Source organism: Hemiscyllium ocellatum, chromosome 3 (assembly GCF_020745735.1).
Source record: "Hemiscyllium ocellatum isolate sHemOce1 chromosome 3, sHemOce1.pat.X.cur, whole genome shotgun sequence".
Classification (NCBI taxonomy): Eukaryota; Metazoa; Chordata; class Chondrichthyes; order Orectolobiformes; family Hemiscylliidae; genus Hemiscyllium; species Hemiscyllium ocellatum.
Genome location: NC_083403.1, coordinates 107786254 through 107808661, shown reverse-complemented (window position 1 = coordinate 107808661; position 22408 = coordinate 107786254). Strand labels below are relative to the sequence as shown.

The following is a 22408-nucleotide window of genomic DNA, read 5'->3' as shown; positions in this document are numbered from 1 at the left end:
GGGGAAAAATGTTTTCTTCTGTTTGAACAGATTTGCCTGTGTGATTTTCTGGGATTTCACAAACCAAATATGGAATTTTATTTTCTCTGCAGTTCTGTTTGAAACAAAAAAAACGTCAAGGTTGCAATAGGAGATTTCTAGGAAGTTGGTGCTCCGTTTCCTCCCACAATCCAAAGATGTGCAAGTCAGCTGAATTGGTCATGCTAAATTGCCCCTAGTGTTAGGTGCATTAGTCAGAGGGAAATGGGTCTGGGTGGGTTACTCTTCGGAGGGTCGGTGTGGACTGGTTGGGCCGAAGGGCCTATTCCCACACTGTAGGGGGTCTAATCTATTCTAAAAGTTGATAGAGTTGTTAAGAAGGCATATGGTGTGTTGGCTTTCATTAGCATGGGGATTGAGTTTAAGAGCAGCAAGGTTATGTTGCAGCTCTAAAACCCTGGTTAGACCACAGAATTGAATATTGTATTCAATTCTGGTCACCTCATTATAGGAAGGATGTGGAAGCTTTAGAGAGGGTGCAGAGGAGATTTGCTAGGATGCTGACTGGACTGGAGGGCATGTTTTATGAAGAAAGGTTGAGGGAGCTAAGACTTTTCTCATTGGAGCGAAGAAGGGTGGGAGGTGACTTGATAGAGGTGTACAAGATGATGAAAGGCATAGATAGAGTGAATAATCAGAGACTTTTCCCCAGGGTAGAAGTGACTATCACAAAGGGGCATAATTTTAAGGTGCTTGGAGGAAAGTTTGGGGGAGATATTGTCAGAGGCTGGCTCTTTACACAGAGAGTGATGGGTACATGGGATGCACTGCTGGTAGAGTCAGATACATCAGGGACATTTAAGCGACTCTTGGATAGGCACATGGATGATAGTAAAATGAAAAGTGAGAAGCTTAACTTGATCTTAGAGTAAGATAAAAGGTCAGCACAGCGTCAAGGGCCTGTACTGTGTTGTACTGTTCTATGTTCTATTGGTATTTGTCAAATCAATTTAGGCCAAGTGGGGAAAGATGTCTACACAAAATCTTCAGCAGAAATAATGCTCGATCATCCTAAATACTAAAAGTTTGTTATGTAGTATTTATTATCTCGGTACATTACATCTAAGGTGTTAGAATCTTCTCCAGTGAAAACTAGTGCAAAATACTGTTCAATTCATCTGCAACCTCCTTATTTTCCATTATTAATTCCTCAGATACATTTCCCAGAAACCAACACACATTTTGTTCACTTTTGAAACTACCTATAATAACTTATTATCTTTTTTGTATTTCTAGCTAGTAAGTTTATTAATCTTCTAGTTATTCTGAGCTGTTTGTTATGTGGAGTCCAATCTTCTGACCTGGCCTTGATCTTTCTGTAATTATTTGTTTTTTGTTTTGGTTTGGTCTGATCTTTTATATTTTGATTAACCAGGGATGGTGGGTCCTCCCTTGGAAATGTTCTATCTCATTGGAGTTCTGTGAATTCTATAACATTCCTTTAAATGTCTTCTACTACATCTCTATTGGCTCGTCCCTTATCAAAGTTTACCAGTTCACTTTAGCTGCCTCTGCTTTCGTGCCCTCATTACTTCCATCATTTAAGTTTAAAATACTTGTCTTGGACTAGGATACCTTCTCTCGCTCAGATGAATTGTAAAATTCAAATAAATTAAAGAACCTCCATGATGATTGCGATACCTTTCTGACAAGCTCCCACTGTTTCATCCTTTGTACTTCACCTATCATGTAGTTACTGTTGGGGGACATGTACAAGTGACTCTTGCCTTTGTTATATAATCATAGAATCCCTACAGTGTGGAAGCAGGCCATTTGTCCCACTGAGTCCACACTAACCTTTGAAGAGCATCCCCTTCACCCTGTCTCTAAAACCCTGCATTTCCCATAGCTAATCCACCTAGCTTACAACAATGGGCACTTTAGCATGGCCAATCCACCTAAGTTACCTTACCTTTAATCAGACAGCTTCTGCATTCTGGTTTGCTGACCTTAGGTCATCTTCTTCATAGAATCCCTTAGAATCCCTACAGTGTGGAAACAGACCATTTGGCCCAATATATCCACACAGACCTTCCGAAGAGTAACCCACCCAGACCCATTCCCCTACCCTATTACTCTACATTTACACCTGGTTAATGCACCTAACCTATATGACAACCAATTCACCTAATCTGCACATCTTTCGACTGTGAGAGGAAACCCATGCAGACCCGGGAGAACATGCAACTCTGCACAGTCTCCTGAGGCTAGAATCAAACCCGGGTCCCTGTCGCTGTGAGGCAGCAGTGCTATGACTGAGTCACAGTGCTGCTCGTCTGCCGCTTTAATAATTTCATGTCTTTTAGTTTTATTTATACCTGTAATGCCAATTGTGCTAACACTCTTACTAATTAAGAGAGCCATCCTTTTCCTAGTTTCCTGTCTCTTCAATATCATGTACCCTTCAGTGTTCAGGTCCCAATCTCTGTCATCCTGCTACCATGTCTCTGCACTGGCCATTGGATGCTAATTATTAATTTCTATTTGTGCTGTCAAGTCATTTGGTTTGATTGAAATGCCATGTGCATTCGGATACAGAACCTTTTTTAATGGTTTTCTTTTAGACTTTTATTTTGTAATCTCTAGACTGACATGTTGATTTACTCTTAGATTTATATTTCTCTTCCTTCCTTTCATAGTTTGTTTGTCAATTTCTAAATCAATATATTTCTCTTCAGCCTTGGCTCTGCTGTTTGGTTTAAAGATCTTCCTAGATTTGACCCTTGCATCCACTGTCACCAGTCTGAAGTCCTGGCATAGCCCCCATTTTACCATTCCCATCTAGCCAGGGGCTCGACCCTAGTTCAGTGAAGCGTGCCGGTGGGCAAGCCAAGAGCAATACCCAGACATAATATAAAAATGAGGTTTCAACCTGATGTAAGTAAAAACAAAACTGAACTTCTTGCATTCCAAATGATATCAGCAGCATGTGATCGACAAGTGATTCCACATCTAACATATCAGATCTGGGCTCTGCCGTCTTGCCTCATCCAGTCATGAGTGTGGTGGACAATAAAATCGCTAACTAGAGAAGAAGGTTCCACAAATATCCCCATCTTCAATGATGGGAGAAGTCCAGCTCATTAGTGGAAAAGAGAGGCTGAAACATTTGCAAAAGTGAATGATCCATCTTGACTACCTCCAATGGTCCCCAGCATCACAGATGCCAGTTATCAAACAATTCAGAATACTTGATACTGATATCAAAAATTGACTGGAGGAACGGGGTACTGAAGATGCTTTCAGCCTGAACAATATTCTGGCAATAGCACTGAGGACATGTATTCCAAAATTTGCCATCTCGAAACAAGCTGTTCCAGTACAACTATCCTTGATGAAGGGCTTATGTCCGCAACATCGATTCTACTGATCCTTGGATACTGCCTGACCTGCTGTGCTTTTCCTGCACCACACAGTTGACTCTGATTTCCAGCATCTGCAGTCCTCGTTTTCTCCCAACTACACACTGGCATCTACCAGCAATGGGACATTTCTTACGCATGTCCTATTCATGCAAAAGGCAGGTCAAATCAAACACTGTCCATTCCCGATCGATCAGTCTACTTGACCATCAGTAAAGTGATTTGAAAATTTTATCAACAGTGCTATCAAGCAGCATGCACTTAGCAATTAGCTGCTCACTGAGGCTTTGTTTTGCTTTTACAAGAGTCATTGAGCCCCAGACCTCATTATAACTTTGGTGCAAGCATGAAGTAAAGAGGTGAGGTGAGAGGGACTGCCCTTGACATCAAGGCTGCATTTGACTGAGTGTGGCATCAAGCAAAACTAGAGTCAATGGGGAATGGGGGGAAACTCTCCACTGGTTGGAGCTGTACCTGGCACAGAGGAAGATGCTTGAGGTCAGTCATTTCAGCTCCAGGACATCTGTGCAGGAGTTCCTCAGGGTAGTGTCCTAGGCTTAATCATCAGCTGCTTCATCAATGACCTTCCCTCTGTCATTAAGGCAAAAGTGGGGATGTTCCCCGGTGATTGCACAATGTTCACAATTTACAATTCCTCAGGTCCTGAAGCAGTTTATGACTAAATGCAACAGGCTCTAGACAATATCCAGGTTTGGGCTGACAAGTGGTAACATTCTTGGTATATACATGCCAGGCAATGACAATTTCCTACAAGAGACAACCATCACCTTGTGAGATTCAGTGGCGTTACCATCACTGAATCTTGTGCTATTAATATCCTGAAGTTTGTAGCTGACAAGAAACTGAACTGGACTAACCATACAAATGCTGTGGCTGCAAAAATTAGGAATCCTTCAGTAAGTAACTCTCATCCTGACTCCTCAAAGCCTGCTCACTATCTACAGAACATAGTCAGGAGTGTGATGGAATGCCCTCACTTGCATGCATTAATACAGCTCCAACAGCATTTAAGCTTGATGTCATTTAGAATAAAGCAGCCACTTGATAGACACCATGTCCCCACCACATCAATGCAAATTAGCAGCAGTGTGTAGCATCTACAGGATGCACTACAGAAATTCACCAAGGCTCCTTAGACTGTACCTTCCAAACCTATAACCATTGTCATGGATACGCACAAGGGCACCAGACATGGGAAGACCACCTGCTGCAAGTTCCCTTCCAAGGCACCATTCATCACCATTCATTCTGACTTTGAAATAGTTTTGGTATTCCTTCGGTGTTGCTGTGTCAAAATGCTGGAATTTCCTTCTTAATGACAACGTGGGCCTAATTGCATCAAATGAACTGTAACAATTCTAGAAGGCCACTACCACCTTCTCAAGGGCAACTAGAAATGGACAATGATGCTGGTCTTTGCCTGTGATGCCCACACAACATGAATGATGGGAGAAAACGTTATTTAGTTTAAAATCCTCTCTGTTTCCCTAGTTGTGTGGGTCACTGTAAAACTGGTCTCAGCACTTTCCAAGCGGTAGGTAATCACATAGTACGGCCCTCACCTACCCTATAGCGGAGTCTGTGCCTATGAGGCAAAATCTACTTCTGCCACACCAGTCTTTTGGGCTTGCATTCATTTATAAGAGTTGTAGAGATGTACAAAACGGAAGTAGATCCTTTGGTCCAACCCTTCCAGGCTGACCAGATATCCCAACCCAATCTAGTCCCACCTGCCAGCACCCAGCCCATATCCCTCCAAACCCTTCCTATTTGTGTACTCATCCAAATGCCTTTTAAATGTTGCCATTGTATTGGCTTCCACTTCCTCTGGCAGCTCATTCCATACACGTACCACCCTCTATATGAAAACATTGCCCCTTAGATCTCTTTTATATCTTTCCCCTCTCACCCTAAACCCATGCCCTCTAGTTCTGGACTCCTCGACCCCAGGGAAGAAGCTTTGTCTATTTATCCTATCCATGTCCCTCATAATTTTATAAACCTCTGTAAGGTCACCCCTCAACCTCCGACATTCCAGGAAAAACAGCCCCAGCCTATTAAGCTTCTCCCAGAGCTCAAATTCACCAACCCTGACAACATCATTGTGATTTCTTCTGAACCCTTTCAAGTTTCACAACATCTTTCCAATAGGAAGGAGACCAGAATTGCACACAATATTCCAACAGTGGCCTAACCAATGTCCTGTACAGCCGCAACATGACTTCCCAACTCCTGTACTCAATACTCTGATCAATAAAGGAAAGCATACCAAATGCCACCTTCACTATCAACCTGCTATGAACCTGCACTCCAAGGTCTCTTTGTTCAGCACCACTCCCTAGGACCTTACCATTAAGTGTAAAAGTCCTGCTAAGATTTGCTTTCCCAAAATGCAGCACCTCTCATTTATCGGAATTAAACTTCATCTGCCACTTCTCAGCCCGTTGGCCCATCTGATCAAGATCCTTTTGTAATCTGAGGTAACCTTCTTTGTTGTCCATTGCTCCTCCAATTTTGGTGTCATCTGCAAACTTACTAACTTATACCTCTTATGCTCACATCCAAATCATTTATATAAATGACAAAAAATAGTGGACCCAGCACCGATCCTTGTGGCACTCCACTGGTCACAGTCCTCCAGTCTCAAAAACAATCCTCTCTCTAATCTTAATTGTCCTTTATACCTCTGAGGTCCTGTTTAATTTGATGCATTGCTGTTCATTCTACCATGCAGAACCTCTTTCCTTGTCCTCCCTATGTCAATGTATCTCATTGGGACCATGCCAACTGGATGCTTCCTCTGAGTATTTCCAACTCTGAGCACGTCCCAAGCCTGAGACCAGGCAGGTAGTACGGCATTCTGGATTCTCATTCTTTTGGTGTAGACGACAGTGTTAATCCCCTCACTATACTGTCACTGCTGCCACTTTGGTCATTTTGCCATAACTCGACGTTTGTGTTCCTCTGCAACCTTGTACTAAAGAAAATTACACAGTAGGAGATCGCTAATAGAAAATCACGAATTTCGTTCATTAGAAAGTTTGTGTTATCTGGACAATGTCCACAATTCATCAATCACCTTTTAACCGATTAAAAGCGCCTTGTAGCAGAATGACCTGTACTTCTGTTCTGTTTCCTCCACTTGAATGGCTTCCTGCATCATGGAACTATGGTCATTTAGCTCAATCACTCTGCCATCCTCATTTACATTCAATAAACATGAAAAATTTCAAACCCTATAAAAAATCTTCCATAGTTTATGGTTAAAACAATTATAAATAACTTAATTGATAAATATGAAGAAATAATATGTACTTAAAATAATCATAATCCAATCTCAGTAACGTAAAGAGCGTGCAGTCTGCTGGAACTTTTGAGTCACTGCATGGTTGTGTTTCAGTGAAACATTATCATCAGTTTGCTTCTTTCTGGAGAATAGAGCCACATATTCTTTCCTGATGATAAGCACTCCATTCCAGTATCATGCATGTTAATCTACTAAGACTTCTAACTCTCTAAATCAACAACATTCTTGGAGTTCATGTATTGTGCAATTCTCACTTCCTTATCTTTTTGAAACCCTCCTTCATCCAGCTTAAGAGACCTAAGTGACTCTACTGTTGTTGCTTGGTCTGTGTTGGCCATGCAAATAGTGTCATGATGTTCGTCTAGCCAAATCAAATCACAGAGCCCGTGTGTACCTGACTTATTTTAGGCCCAGCAATTGACTTAAGTGGAAAGGAAATACAGACAGCTTAAATAAAAAAAAGGGCCAGTTTTCCACTTTCGGAAAATCACCCTCACGCTAGAGTTATATTGGATTCTGCCAGATGGTCACTGGGGAAAGTCTTCGAAATAAAATCAGTTCAGTGTGCATCACTTTATCCCCAATTTTATTAATGATCTTTTGGAAGTGTGTTCCAGAGAAAAACAAATAGAAAGCAGAACAGGCCAACAAATCAAGTCGCAACACAGAGGGCAGAAGGGGAGCTATTAAGCAAAATAATATTCAAATGGGTGACAGCTTGTTTGTCTGGTAATGAGCTTGTAAAATAGGGAAGATTTGAGATGGACGAGACCTCGGGGAGAGAGAGAGCTTCTGAGGACAATACATGAGAGCTGACTTAGCTGTAATACGTACCTCCACTCAAAGATCCAGCGTAACACCCTTGGGGCACAATTCATTTTGAGGTGAAATGTAACTGTTATTTCTTCATTGTGTGTGGATTGAATATTGACAGTTTATTTATGGTGGATTCTGGCACTTTATGATTCCAGCAACTCATGCAATGTATTCATATTCATGTCAGCTTTTTAAACACTCCTCCCTCTGGCACCAACATTTTTGTTAGTTATGTAGTCTATGATACAGCTATTTCCTGATAATTACTGTTATTATGCAGTATAATGATCATATTTAAAAATGCATGCCACTCACTTTTTCAACTCATGCAAGCTATGCCCAACAAAGAGCCCAGCTTCATCCAGAAAAAACTCGTTAACTGCCAGGTGATATCCTCATTTAGTGAATGCACAGCAGGCCACATCATTTATAAGAGGGCCCCTCTCAGACAAAGGCCTTGCGTTCACAAAAGAATAATTGAAAATTTTTTTAAGTCCAGTGACTACCATTACACTGTCTCCTTTTTGTTACAGTCAACCAATTTGACACTAAACATTCATGGGATTTTTGTGGTATTCAGATTGTAAACCTTCAATGAATTAATTGTTAATGTAGGCCTTCCGAGCAAGGCATTCTGTCCTTTGATATATATTGACTAACCTGTCTCACTGTTCATTGGCTTCATGGGAAAATACTGCAAAATAAGGGTAAACATACAGCTGCTGTATTAATTCCTTGTCTCAGGACAGGGAAAGTGATAGAAAAATGTAGAGGAATAAAATTTCCACTGGTTCCAGGATTTTGACTCAGTGATGCTGAAGGATTGGTGATACGTTTGCAAGTTAGGATGGTCAGTAGCTTGGCGGGAAATTTTCATGTTGTGGTTTCCCATGTGTCTGCTCCCTTCATCCTTATGCCTTTTCAAGCTGAAAAATTCCCATTAATTTTGACTCAGTCTTGTGTATGTTAGCAAATCCTCAATCCATGCTTCTCCAGTGAAAACTAGTGCAAAATACCTGTTCAATTCATCTGCAACCTCCTTATTTTCCATTATTAATTCCTCAGATACATTTCCCAGAAACCAACACATATTTTGTTCACTTTTGAAACTACCTATAATAACTTATTATCTTTTTTTATATTTCTAGCTAGTAAGTTTATTAATCTTCTAGTTATTCTTAGCTGTTTGTTATGTGGAGTCCAATCTTCTGACCTGGCCTTGATCTTTCTGTAATTATTTGTTTTTTGTTTTGGTTTGGTCTGATCTTTTATATTTTGATTAACCAGGGATGGTGGGTCCTCCCTTGGAAATGTTCTATCTCATTGGAGTTCTGTGAATTCTATAAACATTCCTTTAAATGTCTACCACTACATCTCTATTGGCTCATCCCTGATCAAAGTTTACCAGTTCACCTTAGCTGCCTCTGCTTCCGTGCCCTCATTACTTCCATCATTTAAGTTTAAAATACTTGTCTTGGACTAGGATACCTTCTCTCGCTCAGATGAATTGTAAAATTCAAATAAATTAAAGAACCTCCATGATGATTGTGATACCTTTCTGACAAGCTCCCACTGTTTCATCCTTTTTACTTCACTTATCATGTAGTTACTGTTGGAGGACATGTACAAGTGACTCTTGCCTTTGTTATATAAACATAGAATCCCTACAGTGTGGAAGCAGGCCATTTGTCCCACTGAGTCCACACTAATCTTTGAAGAGCATCCTCCTTGCTATAAAAGCAAGCCAAGAATGATGATTTTATATCTAGAAGGATAGAAATCAAAAGCAGGAAAGTTATGTTAACTTTTAAGGAGCCTTGGTTAGGACCACTGTTGGAACACTATTAAAGGTGCAGGTCTCCATTATGAGGTAGACATCATAACACTAAAGATGAAAAAGGGAATTTGTTAAAATGATACCAGAGCTGACAGTGTACCTATCTGAAAATAGTACATTTTTTGGAAAGAAAAACTGAAGGATGACCTAATAAAGATATTTAAATTATGAAAGGCTTTAATAGATTTGTCAGAGATGTTTCAATTTGTCAGAGAAGCCAAAACTAAGGGCCATAAAAATAAGATAGGCAATAGTGAATCCAGAGGAATTTCTTTACGAAGAGTAATGAAAATGAGGGATTCATTGCCATAAAGAGTCGTTGAGGTAAAAGTACAGAAACCTTTAGTGTAGAATGTGTAGACTTGCAATTTACGTAAGTAATGTATCCCTTCTGTAGCTAGGTTCATTAAAATGTCCTTTAGGAATGGACCAAATAAAACATGGAAGTGTGCAAATTGATTTGCATGCACATTTTGTATGGACAAATAGACAATCCTATTTTAGTGTCTTGGGTGTACAATGTTCCTTCACACAACCCTGAAAGTTATCAGTTATTTATCCAATTCCTTTTTTAAAGTTACTGCTGAATTTGCTTCCACTACTGCTTCAGACAGTGCATTCCAGATCATGACATGATATGCAGTGCATTGGTTAAATCAATTATCCTTAATCACTCAAGTCTATCTTAAAGTTGTGAAGTGTTGATAACATATGTTGTAGATGTAAAACCTTGCCAAGATCCTGGCTTATGGTGTCATGAATCTTGCTGCTGAATATTTTTTGTGTTACTGTTAATGCAACTTGTATTTTCTAAATGACTTTGTCTTGTTGATGTTGCAGGAATGGCACGCAAGATATCCATCTGACTGTTCTTAAAAGGGATAGTTCAAAACCACCAGCCCACCGCAACTCTTGCCAATCCATGCTGGACCCTGTGGTCAGTGATGACTCTGTAAGTATCGTGATGGCACAGTGCAGTTTGTATAATGAATTAATAAATTTTTTCAGAAGAGTGTTTGAGGTAATTTTTCTGCTGATTCTTTTTCATGCATATTTGCTGTCAGCATACGTGTCACCCAACTACTTTTAACACAAACACTTGCCATTTGCACATGCTGTTCTCTGTGTTAAGTATTGCTCAATGGCTAATGCTAAGAAGTTGGAGGTCGGGTTAGACCTGACACCAAATTTGGACAACTCTTTATGCAAGTTAAACTCTCATCTAATCCAAGAATTTTCCAGCCTAGGAAACTATGGGAGCATTGTGGAGATACTGAATGACAATATTATATTCCATTCCATTCCATGAATGCTGTCTCTGAAGGTAGATCTTTGGCTCATTTGTGTCTACTGCTGTTTCCTCTTAAAGCGTTTTCTGATAGTTTTGTCAGTGTTATATGTCTTTGCTATCCACTTTCACGGACGCAGGAAGGAAATACTTCAGCAAGAATAGGAGTATGTTACTCTGCAAATATATATACAGTAAAAGATCAGATAATTAATTGACTAACCCTCCCCCAGCTCTTTCACATTTCACCCTTGTCTGCGGAGACTTTACTAATATTCTGCGTTGAGGTCTTTTGAGAGGCCTGGAATAGCCAGCTTTATACTTATGCATGTGTGGTAAGAAGCATGTACTGGGAGTTATAAAAGGTATCTTGTTCTGTACTGGGATGATTGAGATGTATTCTGGTCAGTACTGAAGTGTTGAGAGATGTGTAAACTGGTCCATGTGGGAATGTTTTGAGAACTAACCAGGCCTGTGCTAGTGTTGTGTGGAGGTGAGGTAAGTTCTTACTGGAGAGGTGAAAAGATTAAAGAGTGCTAATTGATGCAATTCTAAACAAGAAGAGAAAGTAAAATAAAATTGGGAGAGAAAATAATTTCAGGTGAAGACTTTCCTTCATTAATTTTACAATTGATAAAATACATATGGATCCTTTAACAGTATTCAGTTTGTTTAGAAGTCACCAAGAGAATGATTTCCAATGTGCAATAATAGCTCACCATCTATTGTGAAAGGTTCTGTATCTGCTGGAAAAATGAAGTGGTTAGGAAAATATCAAATTTCAATATATATTTTAGTTTACCATGACAATCCAAGCCTAATTTGCAGCTTAGACCCTAGCTAGTCAGATAGTTTGGGGCTTTGGTTTTGAGGCTTGCCTGTCAGCATTCACCTATTGAAATCAATGTTGATGACTCTTTTCAGAGTTTCCTATCAATGCAGTAGAGTGAGTTGTTTTTCAAAAATATATATTTTTTATTTACAAATCAGGTATGTGTGTGCAAGCGCGTGTGTCTGACTTAGCATACTGCTTTAATGAAAAGTCTTGACTATGTAATTTGTAAATGTTTCTACTTAATTCAAATTCAGAATGAAAACGCAGGGCCCATACCTACTTACATATTGGAAAATGTATGGGGATTCACATTCAGAGTTGGAATAATTTGCTGATTAACTTTTGAAAAATCTTGTTAAAAGTGGAAGGTATTAAGATAGAAGCATTATTTTAAAATACCTTGATTTTCTTTTTTCCCCTATGTCTGGAAAAAGATCCATTTTTTTGTTTGAACAGTATTTGTTTGTAATGTCATCCAAGAAACTAGCTGAAAGAATTTGACATGCAGATGGTTATTTAATTTTGTTTGGAGAAATGACATTGTTTGAAAGCAGTGGTTTCATAATTGTATCTTCTCTTCATCTTAGAGCTAGTTAATTGTTCTCAACATTGAATATCATCAATGTTCACTCAATATTCATTCAAATAGAGAAGTAGAAAGAAAAAAAAATAGCATGTTAATATTGGTACTTGAATTTTTAATTTAAGTAGACAAAGATAGTGAACTGATTGGTTTTTAAAAGCCAAAGTATTCAGTTTAGATGTACTCTTTCATCCAATAAGTGTTTTGAGATGGATTTGGCGAAGTTTGTTTCCATACTGTACAACTGGTTCTGTGCCTGTATAATTGCCAGTCTTATAATGGAGCAACCTTTTCAGACTCGTGTAAAAAGAAATTGGTCAATTTCACACCCAAACAAATACTGCAAATTAGAAGCATTGTATTTCCTTGTACTTAATCGAGAACTAGAACAGAGTTTAAGTTGATAGCTTGATTTAATTTTGTAGTAAGATTTGGATTTTTGTTTTTGAAATATTAGCAGGTATTTAAGTATGCTATGAAGTTGCCTTTTTTAATCCTCTCCCAAATGATGGACTGAAATCTTTGCTTCTTCCAAGTAGGATTTGCCGACAAATCCTAAAGATGCGGAAGCGCTGAAAGGTATTTAAACATATCCTTCTACTGTGTTTTCATCCCACTTGTCTTTTTTGTACTGAGTTAATGAGGTTAGTAACCTTCTGTATCCTGCCCCATGTGCTTCCATAGACCTGTTAAATCTAGTGAGGATTTGGAGTCTCCTCTGAAATATTGACTTTGTGCTAATTATCATAAGACACTTGATTCCAAAGAAATTTCCACTTATTTCTTGCCCAGCAGTCTATTTCAGATTATCTCTGAGGAAGATGGTCATCAGTTGATGGTTAGGTAACCAGCAAGGGCAGGTTTGAATCAAGCCCAGGCAAACTCTGTGAATTTATTGTGAAGAAGAGTACTGTGAGTACAGTGCAGCTCAGAACTGTTTTGGAAGCCTGATCCAATAGACTAACAAATTGGCTGCCTGCAGGAAATGAGTGCAGACAGAAGAATGGAGAAATGTTTGGTATAATGCCCAAAATTGAATGGCACAAAGCTATGGGGACATAGTTCCTTGAAAGTTGTGTCACAGGTAGACGGTTTTTATAAAGGCATTTAGCATGGTGCGCTTCATTGCACAGACCATTGAGTATAGGAGTTGGGTGTCACATTGAGTTTGTACAGAATGGTGGTGAAGCCACTTTTGCAGTAGTGTGTACAGTTGGGGTCACCCTTCTAAATTAAAGATATTATTAAATTGGAGAGAGTTCAGAAAAGATTTACCAGGAGGTTGCCTGGACTGGAGGGTTTAAGTTATAAGGAGAGGCTGGATAGGCTGGGACTTTCTTCACTGGAGCATAGGAGGTTGAGGGGTGATCTTAGAGGTTTATAAAATCATGAGGGGTATGGATAAGGTGAAGAGCAAAGATCTTTTCCTCATGGTGGGGGTGTTCAAAACTAGGGGGCATATTTTTAAGGTGAGAGCAGAAAGATTTCAAAGGGAACTGAGAGGCAACTTTTTCACACACAGGATGGTTCGTATGTGGAATGAACTGCTAGTGGAAGTGGTAGATACAGGTACAGTTGTGACATTTCAAAGAAATTTGATCAGGTACATAAATATGAAAGGTTTAGAGAGATATGGGCCAAATGCAGGCAAGTGAGACTAGTTCACTCTGAGAAACTTTTGGCATTGACGAGTTCAACCAAAGGGTTTGTTTCTGTGCTGTGTAACTAAGTCAGATTTGGCGAACCAATGGCAGTAGAGCGTTTGGTGTGAGGAGTAGATGATGTTGCAATGCTGTAGGGCTTAGGTCTGGTTGTGGATCACTTAGCTCTGCCCTTTGGATCCAAGTAGTGCTGTATTATAACTTCACTAGGTTGAGACATCATTTCTACTGGTATTACTCCTGGTATGACCCCCTGTACCCTTTATTGAACCAGGGTTAATACCCTGGTTGGCTGGTGAAAGTAGAAAAGGAGATATGTGGGGTCATGAGGTTACAGATTGTGGTTGAATACAGTTCTGCAGCTGATGGCCCACAATGCCTGATCAATGCCTAATCTTTATTGAAGTTAAATGGATGAATTGGCCATAATTTAATATTAATTCCTGTCTGTAACTGATATACAGTAACCATACTATTATCTCATGAAGCACTGCAACCACCGTCCAATGCTTTTTTCCAATAATAATTCCCGAACTCATGATTTCCTTGAGACAGAAGGACATGGGCAGCAGGTGCATTGGAACACAACCACCTCTAATTTCCTGTTCAAGATGCAATCATTCTGACTTGGAATTTGTCACTTCTTTTATTGTCATTCTGGACCACCTTTTCCAAAAGCATTGTGGGAGCATCTTTACCATACAGACTGCAGTGATTTAAGGCAGTGTCTCACCCCCACCTTTTTCAAAGTCACCTAGAATTGGGCAATAAATGCTGGCCTTGCCAATATACCACATGCAGAAAATTAATAACAACATCTAAACCACACAATGACCATAGGGCTTACCAAAAATCCTATGGAGAAACCTACAGCTTCAAGTCTAAGAGTGGAGAACACAGACTAAACTCTTATGAAGGCAATGTGACTAAGAGTCAGAGTTTCTGGTATTGATTATTGAAATGTTGAATAATATGCTGTAAATATCTGAAGACAATTCGGCCAAAACATGCAGTTCTTCAAATAACACTTTGATTTAATGTTTAGAGCGGATTGGATGTTGAATAAAATACCCTCAATATGTTATTAATACTGGTGATTTTGTAAATTTCAGATAAAGACTTCAGAAGACTTACTGCAGCTCATGAAAGTAATGTCCTCTCACTTGAGCCAACTTACAGAGCTCGTTTAATGTTAAAGAGGGAAGGAGAAGGTAAATATTTTCAGTCTTGCACTCTTGTCTCCCCTGAAGATAAATGCATTTTAAAAGGGCAGAAAATCAGGTATGTCTGACCAGTTGCATTTCCTATCTTTTGAAATTTGTGTGTTCTCATGTTATCCCCAATAAAGGTATTTCCCTTATCTCCCTCTATTACTGTATCCCTAATGATCTCATTGGTTTATCCTTAGAGTCAAGACATTGATCACAATCTTTTAGTCTTTAGATACTGGAAATGCACTGGATGTTGAAGAGTTGTTAATAATACATAATTATACAAGAAGGGAGAATGAGTTATAGAGCTATAGGCCAGCTATCTTAACATAAACGGCAAAAACGTTATTGGAAAAATATATTGAACAAACTGTATGTTTGAAAATCATGGATTAATCAATAAAAACCAACATGGATTTGTTAAAGAATAAATATGACTGACTTAATTAAATTCTTTGAGGCGAAAGAGAAGATTGATATAAACAGGGAATGAACCATGTAGCCTGTCTAACCTGCTCCACCAGTCATTTAACTCAAGGCTGATTGTCAACCTCAATGCCACTTAATCTCACGATCTCAATCTCTTGATGCCATTAGTTTTCAAAAAAACCAAAATTTTTGTCCTGAGAATGCTGAAATTATTGAGCTTCCACAGCTCCCTATGGTGTGGAATTACAACAATCCACTACCCTCTGGATAATGAAATTCCTTGTATCTCAGTTTTAACTGACTTAACCCAAATTCTGAGGAATGGCCTATTCATGTTTTAAGATTCGACCTTGGTTCTAAGCTTAGCCAAGAGAAACTTCCTATCTACATCCATTGTAGCACATTCTGTAAGAATTTGTATATTTAATGAGATCATCTCGCACTCTTTGAAACTCTTGAGAATACAAGGTCCAATTTTCTCAATCTCTCCTGATTAGACAATCCTGTCATCGAATGGATTATTTTGCTGAGTCTCCATTGCACTCTTGGAAACTTTATCTCTACTTCAATAAGAAATATTCCATGAATGGTTTCACCAAGGTTCAATATAGCAAGACATTTTCACTTCTGTATTCCAATCTCCTTGTGATGAACGCCAGCATACCATTTGTCTTCCTTCTTGATTGTTGCACCTGTATGCTAGTTAGTGACTCATAAACAAAGACACTCAGGTTCCTTTAGATTTGAACATTTTCCAAACACACTTAAATTAAGAAATATTCTATCTTGGGGATTTTTTCTACCAAAGTGGATAGCTCACTTTTTCCCATTATATTTTGTCTGCCAATAATTACAAATTCACTTAACCTGTCTAAATCCACTTGAATCCTCCCTTCATACCTATATCCAGAACATTCATAAGAACAGAAGAACAAGGAATGGGAGAAGGCAGTTCAGCCGCTCGAATCTGTTCTGCCATTTTAAAAGATCATGGCTGATCTCATCTCTGCTTCAACTCAACTTTTCTGCTTGCTTCCATCACCCTTGAACCCATTACTAATTAAAAATCTCTCTCTCTCTTCCTTGAACTTATTCACTGTCCTGGCATCTACTGCACTCGGGGGTAGTGAATTCCACAAATTCATGACCCTTTAACAGAAGTAATTCCTCCTCATCTCTGTTCTAAATCTAGGGGCAAAAGTGAGGACTGCAGATGCTGGAAACCAGAGTTTAGATTAGAGTGATGCTAGAAAAGCACAGCAGGTCAGGCAACATCCGAGGAGCAGGAAAATCGACGTTTTGCATAAAAGTGGTGCTTTTCCAGCACCACTTTAATCAAGACTCTGTTCTAAATCTGGCATCCCTTAGCTTAAAACTATGATGTCTAATTCTAGATTTCCTTATGAGGGCAAATATCTGCTTTACATCTACTTCATCGATTTCATGAATCATATTATTTGTGTAAATTAGATTTCCTCTCCTCCTAAACTCTAGCAAATGTAGACCTAAATTGCTCAATCTCTCCTCAAAAAAGCTTTTCATCTCTGGGATTAATCCAATGAACCTTCTTTGAACTGTCTCCCTTACAATTACATCCTTCAATTAAGCGGACCAAAACTGTATGCAGTACTCCAGATGCAGTCTTACCAATGTTTTATACAATCGCAACACCACTTTCCTACTTTTATACTCCATTTCTTTAGAAATAAATGCAAAAATTTTATTTGCATTCTTATTACCTTGATACTAACTTTCTGTGACTCGTGCACAAGGAGAACCCAGATCCCCCTCCACTGAAGTATTTTGAAGTTCCCCTCTCTATTTTAATAATTTGCCTTTCTATTCTTTTAACCAAAATGGATTACTTTGTACTTATCTACATTAAATACCATCTGCCAAATTTTGGCTCATTCACCAAACCTATCCTTATCCATTTGTAAATTGCTTGTTTCTTCGTTGTTGCTTACTTTCCCAAGTATTTTAGTGTCATCTATAAATTTGGCTGTAGTACATTTCTATCCCTGCACCCAAGTTATTGCATAGTTTGGGCCCAAGGACCAAATCCTAGTACTTCATTAGTTACATCTTACCCATCAGAAAAAGACCTATTTAACCCAACTCTCTTTTTCCTTTTGTTAACAATCCTCCATCCAAACAAATCTATCAGAATCATAGAATCCCTACAATGCAGAGAGGGGCTATTCAGTTTACCTGAGTCTGCATCTACCCTCTGAAGAGCTTCCCACCCAGATATAGCACCCAATCCCATCGCCATAACCCTACATTTACCATAGCTAATCTACCTACCCTGCACACTACAGGGCAATTTAGCATGGCCTAACCTCTCTTTGAACCATGAAAGGAAACCGGAGCATCTGGCAGAAACCAGTGAAGACACTTTGTGCAGACTCCACATGTACAGTCACCCAAGGCTGGAATCGAATCCAGGTCCCTGAGGCAACAGTGCTAACCATTGTGTCACCATGCTGCCATAACCATATGTGATCTTACCAAAATGCTTCAGTGGAGAGGGTCCTTTTATGTGGCATCTCATCAAATATCTGCTGGAAGTCCAAATACACTACATCTACAGAACCTTTGAATCTAGTATATGCTTCATTTTTGAAAAGCGCAAGCAACTAGTCAAACACTATTTATCCTTCATAAAACTCTAGATAGCATTTTAATTTTCCAAATGTCCCATTACTCCGCCCTTAGTTGATTCCAATAATTTCCAAAGACAGACATTAAACTACAGTTTCCTACTTTCTGCTTCCTTCCCTCTTTGAATATGGGCATTATATTAACATTTCTCCAATCTACTGGTACCTTTTTAGAATTCGGGGAATTCTAGAATATTATAATCATTGCATCCACTATCTCTGTTGCCATTTCCTTTAAGACCCATCTTGGTTGTGAATAGCAAAGGTTGTGTGATCAACCGAAAGGCATTCAGCAATTATGAAGGAGGCTAGTTAAGAAGATGGATGGAATTAAGAGAAAGTATGGAAATAAAATTGGCTGAAAGACAAAGAACCAAAGCTGATGTGGAAAGATTTTCTTTCACAATTATGAAGTACCTTGCTATGATGTTCCAGAATTTGCCATTTTTAATCCATTATCTTAGCAATTTTTCATAAATGACTTGGACTTTGGTTTAGACTATGGCATAAACAAATGTGCAAATGTTTTAAAATTTGGCAAAATTACAGATCTTCAGGATAGTTGTAGACTTCAGGATGGCATAGAATAATGAAATGGTCAGAAGTGTAACAGTGAAGAGTTCCATGCAAATAAGTGTGACATGAGTAACTTTTGGTGGACGAAAGTAGACGGACAACCTACTATAAATGGAACAATTTCAAGAAAGGTAAATGAGCAGGGAGAACTTGAGCGGTCACGTACTAAATCATCAAAGTTAAAAGGGCAAGTTAATTATACTTATAAATGGAGATATATAAAAGCAAAATAATCTTTTTGGAACTTTATAAATCACGGTTTAGGTCTCCGCTTTGGTGTATGTGGATAGATCTGGACACTAGATCTCAGGGAAGATGTTGAGGTCATAGACATTTTGTAGGAATATCACCAGGGATCCGGGACTTCAATTATGAGAAAGTTGGAAATGTGAGAACTGACCTACTTAGGCTAGAAAAGGTTAAGAGGTGACTTAAAGAAAGGTTTTCAAGATAGTGAGGGGTTTTGATAGAATAAATTGGAATAATTATTCCTTCTGGCAAGAGGGTAAATAACCAGGTACCATAAAGTTAAAATGAAAGATGGCCCTAAATCATTCATTCAGTCATTGGAATTTTGAATGGTGCACCTGGAAAGGTGATAGTAGCTAACTGAATAATTATAAAAGGAATTATTAAATAATAATTAGACAAGTACTTGAGCGTGAGGAATTTGCAGGGTCATGGACTTAAAGCAGAAGTGCAGGACTAAACGTAACTATTCTTTCAAAGAGCCACTACAAGCATAATTGGATCAACAGTCTTTCTATTTTGTAGATTTCTATGTTTCTGCATCATGTCCCCGTTGTAATAAAAATTCCATCCTGTTTTTGTGCCAGACTAATATTAAATAAAATTCAATGATTGTGATATCTTCACCAAATTAATTTGTAAGGAAATGGAAATCAGTGTATTATTTGAAATGTAGTTAATCTGTCAGTATTTGAGTTTAAAAAGAGTTTATACTTTGTTTACTCGATCAATACATCCATTCACATGGTTTTGATTAATTATCATTACGTTTCATTTTGGTAAAATGTACAAATTGTTTTCATTGCAGACCTTATCCAGAACAGTGCAGCACCCTTGATACTGTCTAATTCCACAGTGTGTTTCCATCAGACAGTTTCTCAAGATGCAGAATCCAACAAACAACCCAAAGGAGAGTATGATACCTTGAAAGAACAGCCATCATTCCTTTCCCCATCTACAGTGCCGTGCCAATCAACTATTAATGCTACAGGACAATTAGATGGTTCTGAAAATACTAAGCATTGTGTTTTAGGTCAGATTTGTACTGTGGCATCATTTGCCAAATCGGCCAATTTCGATGGGACCCCAAATGAGATGATGGATACATTCAATTTGTCAGAGCAACTGGTGTCTACTGAACAATGCATAGATGAATTAAACCCAGACCATCAGTGTACTGATGTATCAGAGAGTAAGTGTGATGTGTTAATGATCAAAGCAGGTAATGCTAAGCCGGGACCAATGTGCAATGGGAATCTTGTTACTGATGAAAATAAATCTTTCAAGAAATGTTTCAGTCAAACAAAGGAAACCCGTGGGAATATTGCTGGTCATGCTGATTGTGGGAACCAGAAGCCACCAAGTGAACCAGGTACCAACCCTGCAGTGATCAAAATAACCGATCTGAGAGCAAAAGAGGATGATTTGAATGATCCCGATGATGAAAGGGTTCCAGCTAACAACTTTTCTTTGGTGCAGCCTACAGAAAGCAAAGAAGTAGAACTCTGCTGTGATAAGAATTCCAGCAAGCACTTAATTCACAGTTTGGAACCTAGAACTAATCAAAATAATTTAGTTCAGTGTCCTAATCGAACACCAAGTTTGCCAAATATGCAAGATTCAGACTTGACAGACATTACAGTTAATTCACTGGGGCTGCAAGAAATTATGAGAAAGAGCACTGACACTATTAATAATGCTGATTTAATACCCTCGCCATTTTTGTATGTTAATGTGAATAAAGGGACGCAGATGACAGGTTCTGATAAGTTCATATCAAAGGCAGATCTTGCTGTCAGACCAAAGTCTTCCAGTTTTCTTAAAAGGGCTCTGTCTAGTCACCAGTGTGATAAGCAGAAGCCAAGGAAACAAGTAAGTGTTGGTACTGACTCCACTGTTTGTGTTGGCAATGAGTCTTGGTCCACTACAGTGGCCTCCAAGGACAATAAAGGTGAAGATGAGGACATAAGTGATCATACTAGTCTCGGCAGCACTTCAAGTCTGCAATCTCATCATAATCTTTCAATAGAAACCTCTTCCAGTACTAATTCGCAGACTTATTGTTCCCCAGATCACACTCATCACAACCACCAAAATTCACACCGATCATCCAATTCCAGAGCTGTGTCAGACTCTTTCTTGAAAGTTGTGCATTGTCTAATAGAAAACCAGAGGCAACATGAAGAGCAAGCTGTGACCAATTGCTCCCTGCAAACGCATATCACGGTGCTTAGTGCAAATGGAGGAGCAGATGTGGTCTTGAGCAGGACATCCAGAGGAAGCACTAACAATCAGGGAAGAACATTAACCACTTCAAAGTCAGATCTAGAGGCCAAAGAAGGGCAGATCCCAAATGAGTCAAACTTTATAGAGTTCATTTCCTTGTTGGAATCAATTAATAGTTCAAGAATTAATGCAGCAAGCTGGACAGGTGATTGTCGAGAGGAGGGTGCCATGGGTGGAGGTATGATTTTTACCATGTTAGGATGTGTTTGACTGGTTTTGTAAATTAAAACTACTTGCTAATATGCTTTTTTATGTTGTTTCCATATTGGCATTGTGGCAAATTCAATTGTATTTTATTGCAAGGTTTACATTTGTCTACAAAATCTTACTTTCTGCCTTTTTGTCACACTTTTATGTTAACGTTTCCATTGTGAATTCCTATATCTGCATTTGCAATGGAAACTGCCCATCCCCTTCTAATCAGGCCACAGGCTGGTGCTGTGACTTTTGCAAAAATCGTTCAATGTGCTTGACAGAAATGTCAAATGACTGAAATTTCTAAAGTTTCAATTAAGAATTTGAACGAAATTCTAATAACACTTTCCATGATAATGTTGATTAAACGCATCCATTGAATGATATTTTAATTTGTTTACTTATTTGTTCGACGACTCAGCAATTTCCAAAACCCTGTGTTTGCAGTTATTATTTTTGTACAAAGCTGGGTTACTTTTAGCTGAATTCAGGTGTTGCAATTTAAGCATGTGCCACTTACTGTATTTCCCAACCTGTATCAATACCAGTTAGCTGGACTACTGATCTAATGTTTTTCTTCTGCTTATCAAAACCTTTGCTTTGTCTTTGATCCGCACATTTGAAGAGTAGCAGAGGCAGATTTCAATTTATTCAGTTAACCTCTTTCTTTAAAAAATGTCAACCTTTGGATATTGTGTATGTCTGTGAAAAGAAAAGCATATTTGCTACACAATCACTGCAGTTCAGAGTTCCTGGAAGTGCATTAAACTGAGAGGTTGAGAAAGATTATCTTTCCTTGTTCTAAAATAATTAATGGAAGTTTGATGCAACCTGTTTGAAATTACTGAGTGTGACATATGATGTATTGATAGAAATTAGGAAAAGTAGGTTAAGGTGTAACACTGGCATACAATCTGATCCCACTAACTTCCTGCTGACAAGTCGGGTTAAAATTATTTGAGCTGTCGTCCCAATGTCTCTTAGCAGAATGGAGGAAGAGAAACAATGTGTCGTACTCTTCCAGTTCTCATTACACTGTTGCATCTTCCT

The 22408-nt window shown here is 38.7% G+C and overlaps 1 protein-coding gene across 1 annotated transcript in view; it reads left to right on the top strand.

The window, feature by feature from the left end:
* LOC132835855 (pecanex-like protein 1) overlaps positions 1-22408 on the top strand; it is a 276852-nt gene that overhangs the window by 30508 nt on the left and 223936 nt on the right. The window contains exons 3-6 of the mRNA XM_060854954.1: positions 10223-10334; positions 12628-12667; positions 14862-14960; positions 19686-21371. Coding sequence (XP_060710937.1) covers positions 10223-10334; positions 12628-12667; positions 14862-14960; positions 19686-21371 — 1937 coding nt within the window. The remainder of the gene's footprint in view (positions 1-10222; positions 10335-12627; positions 12668-14861; positions 14961-19685; positions 21372-22408) is intronic.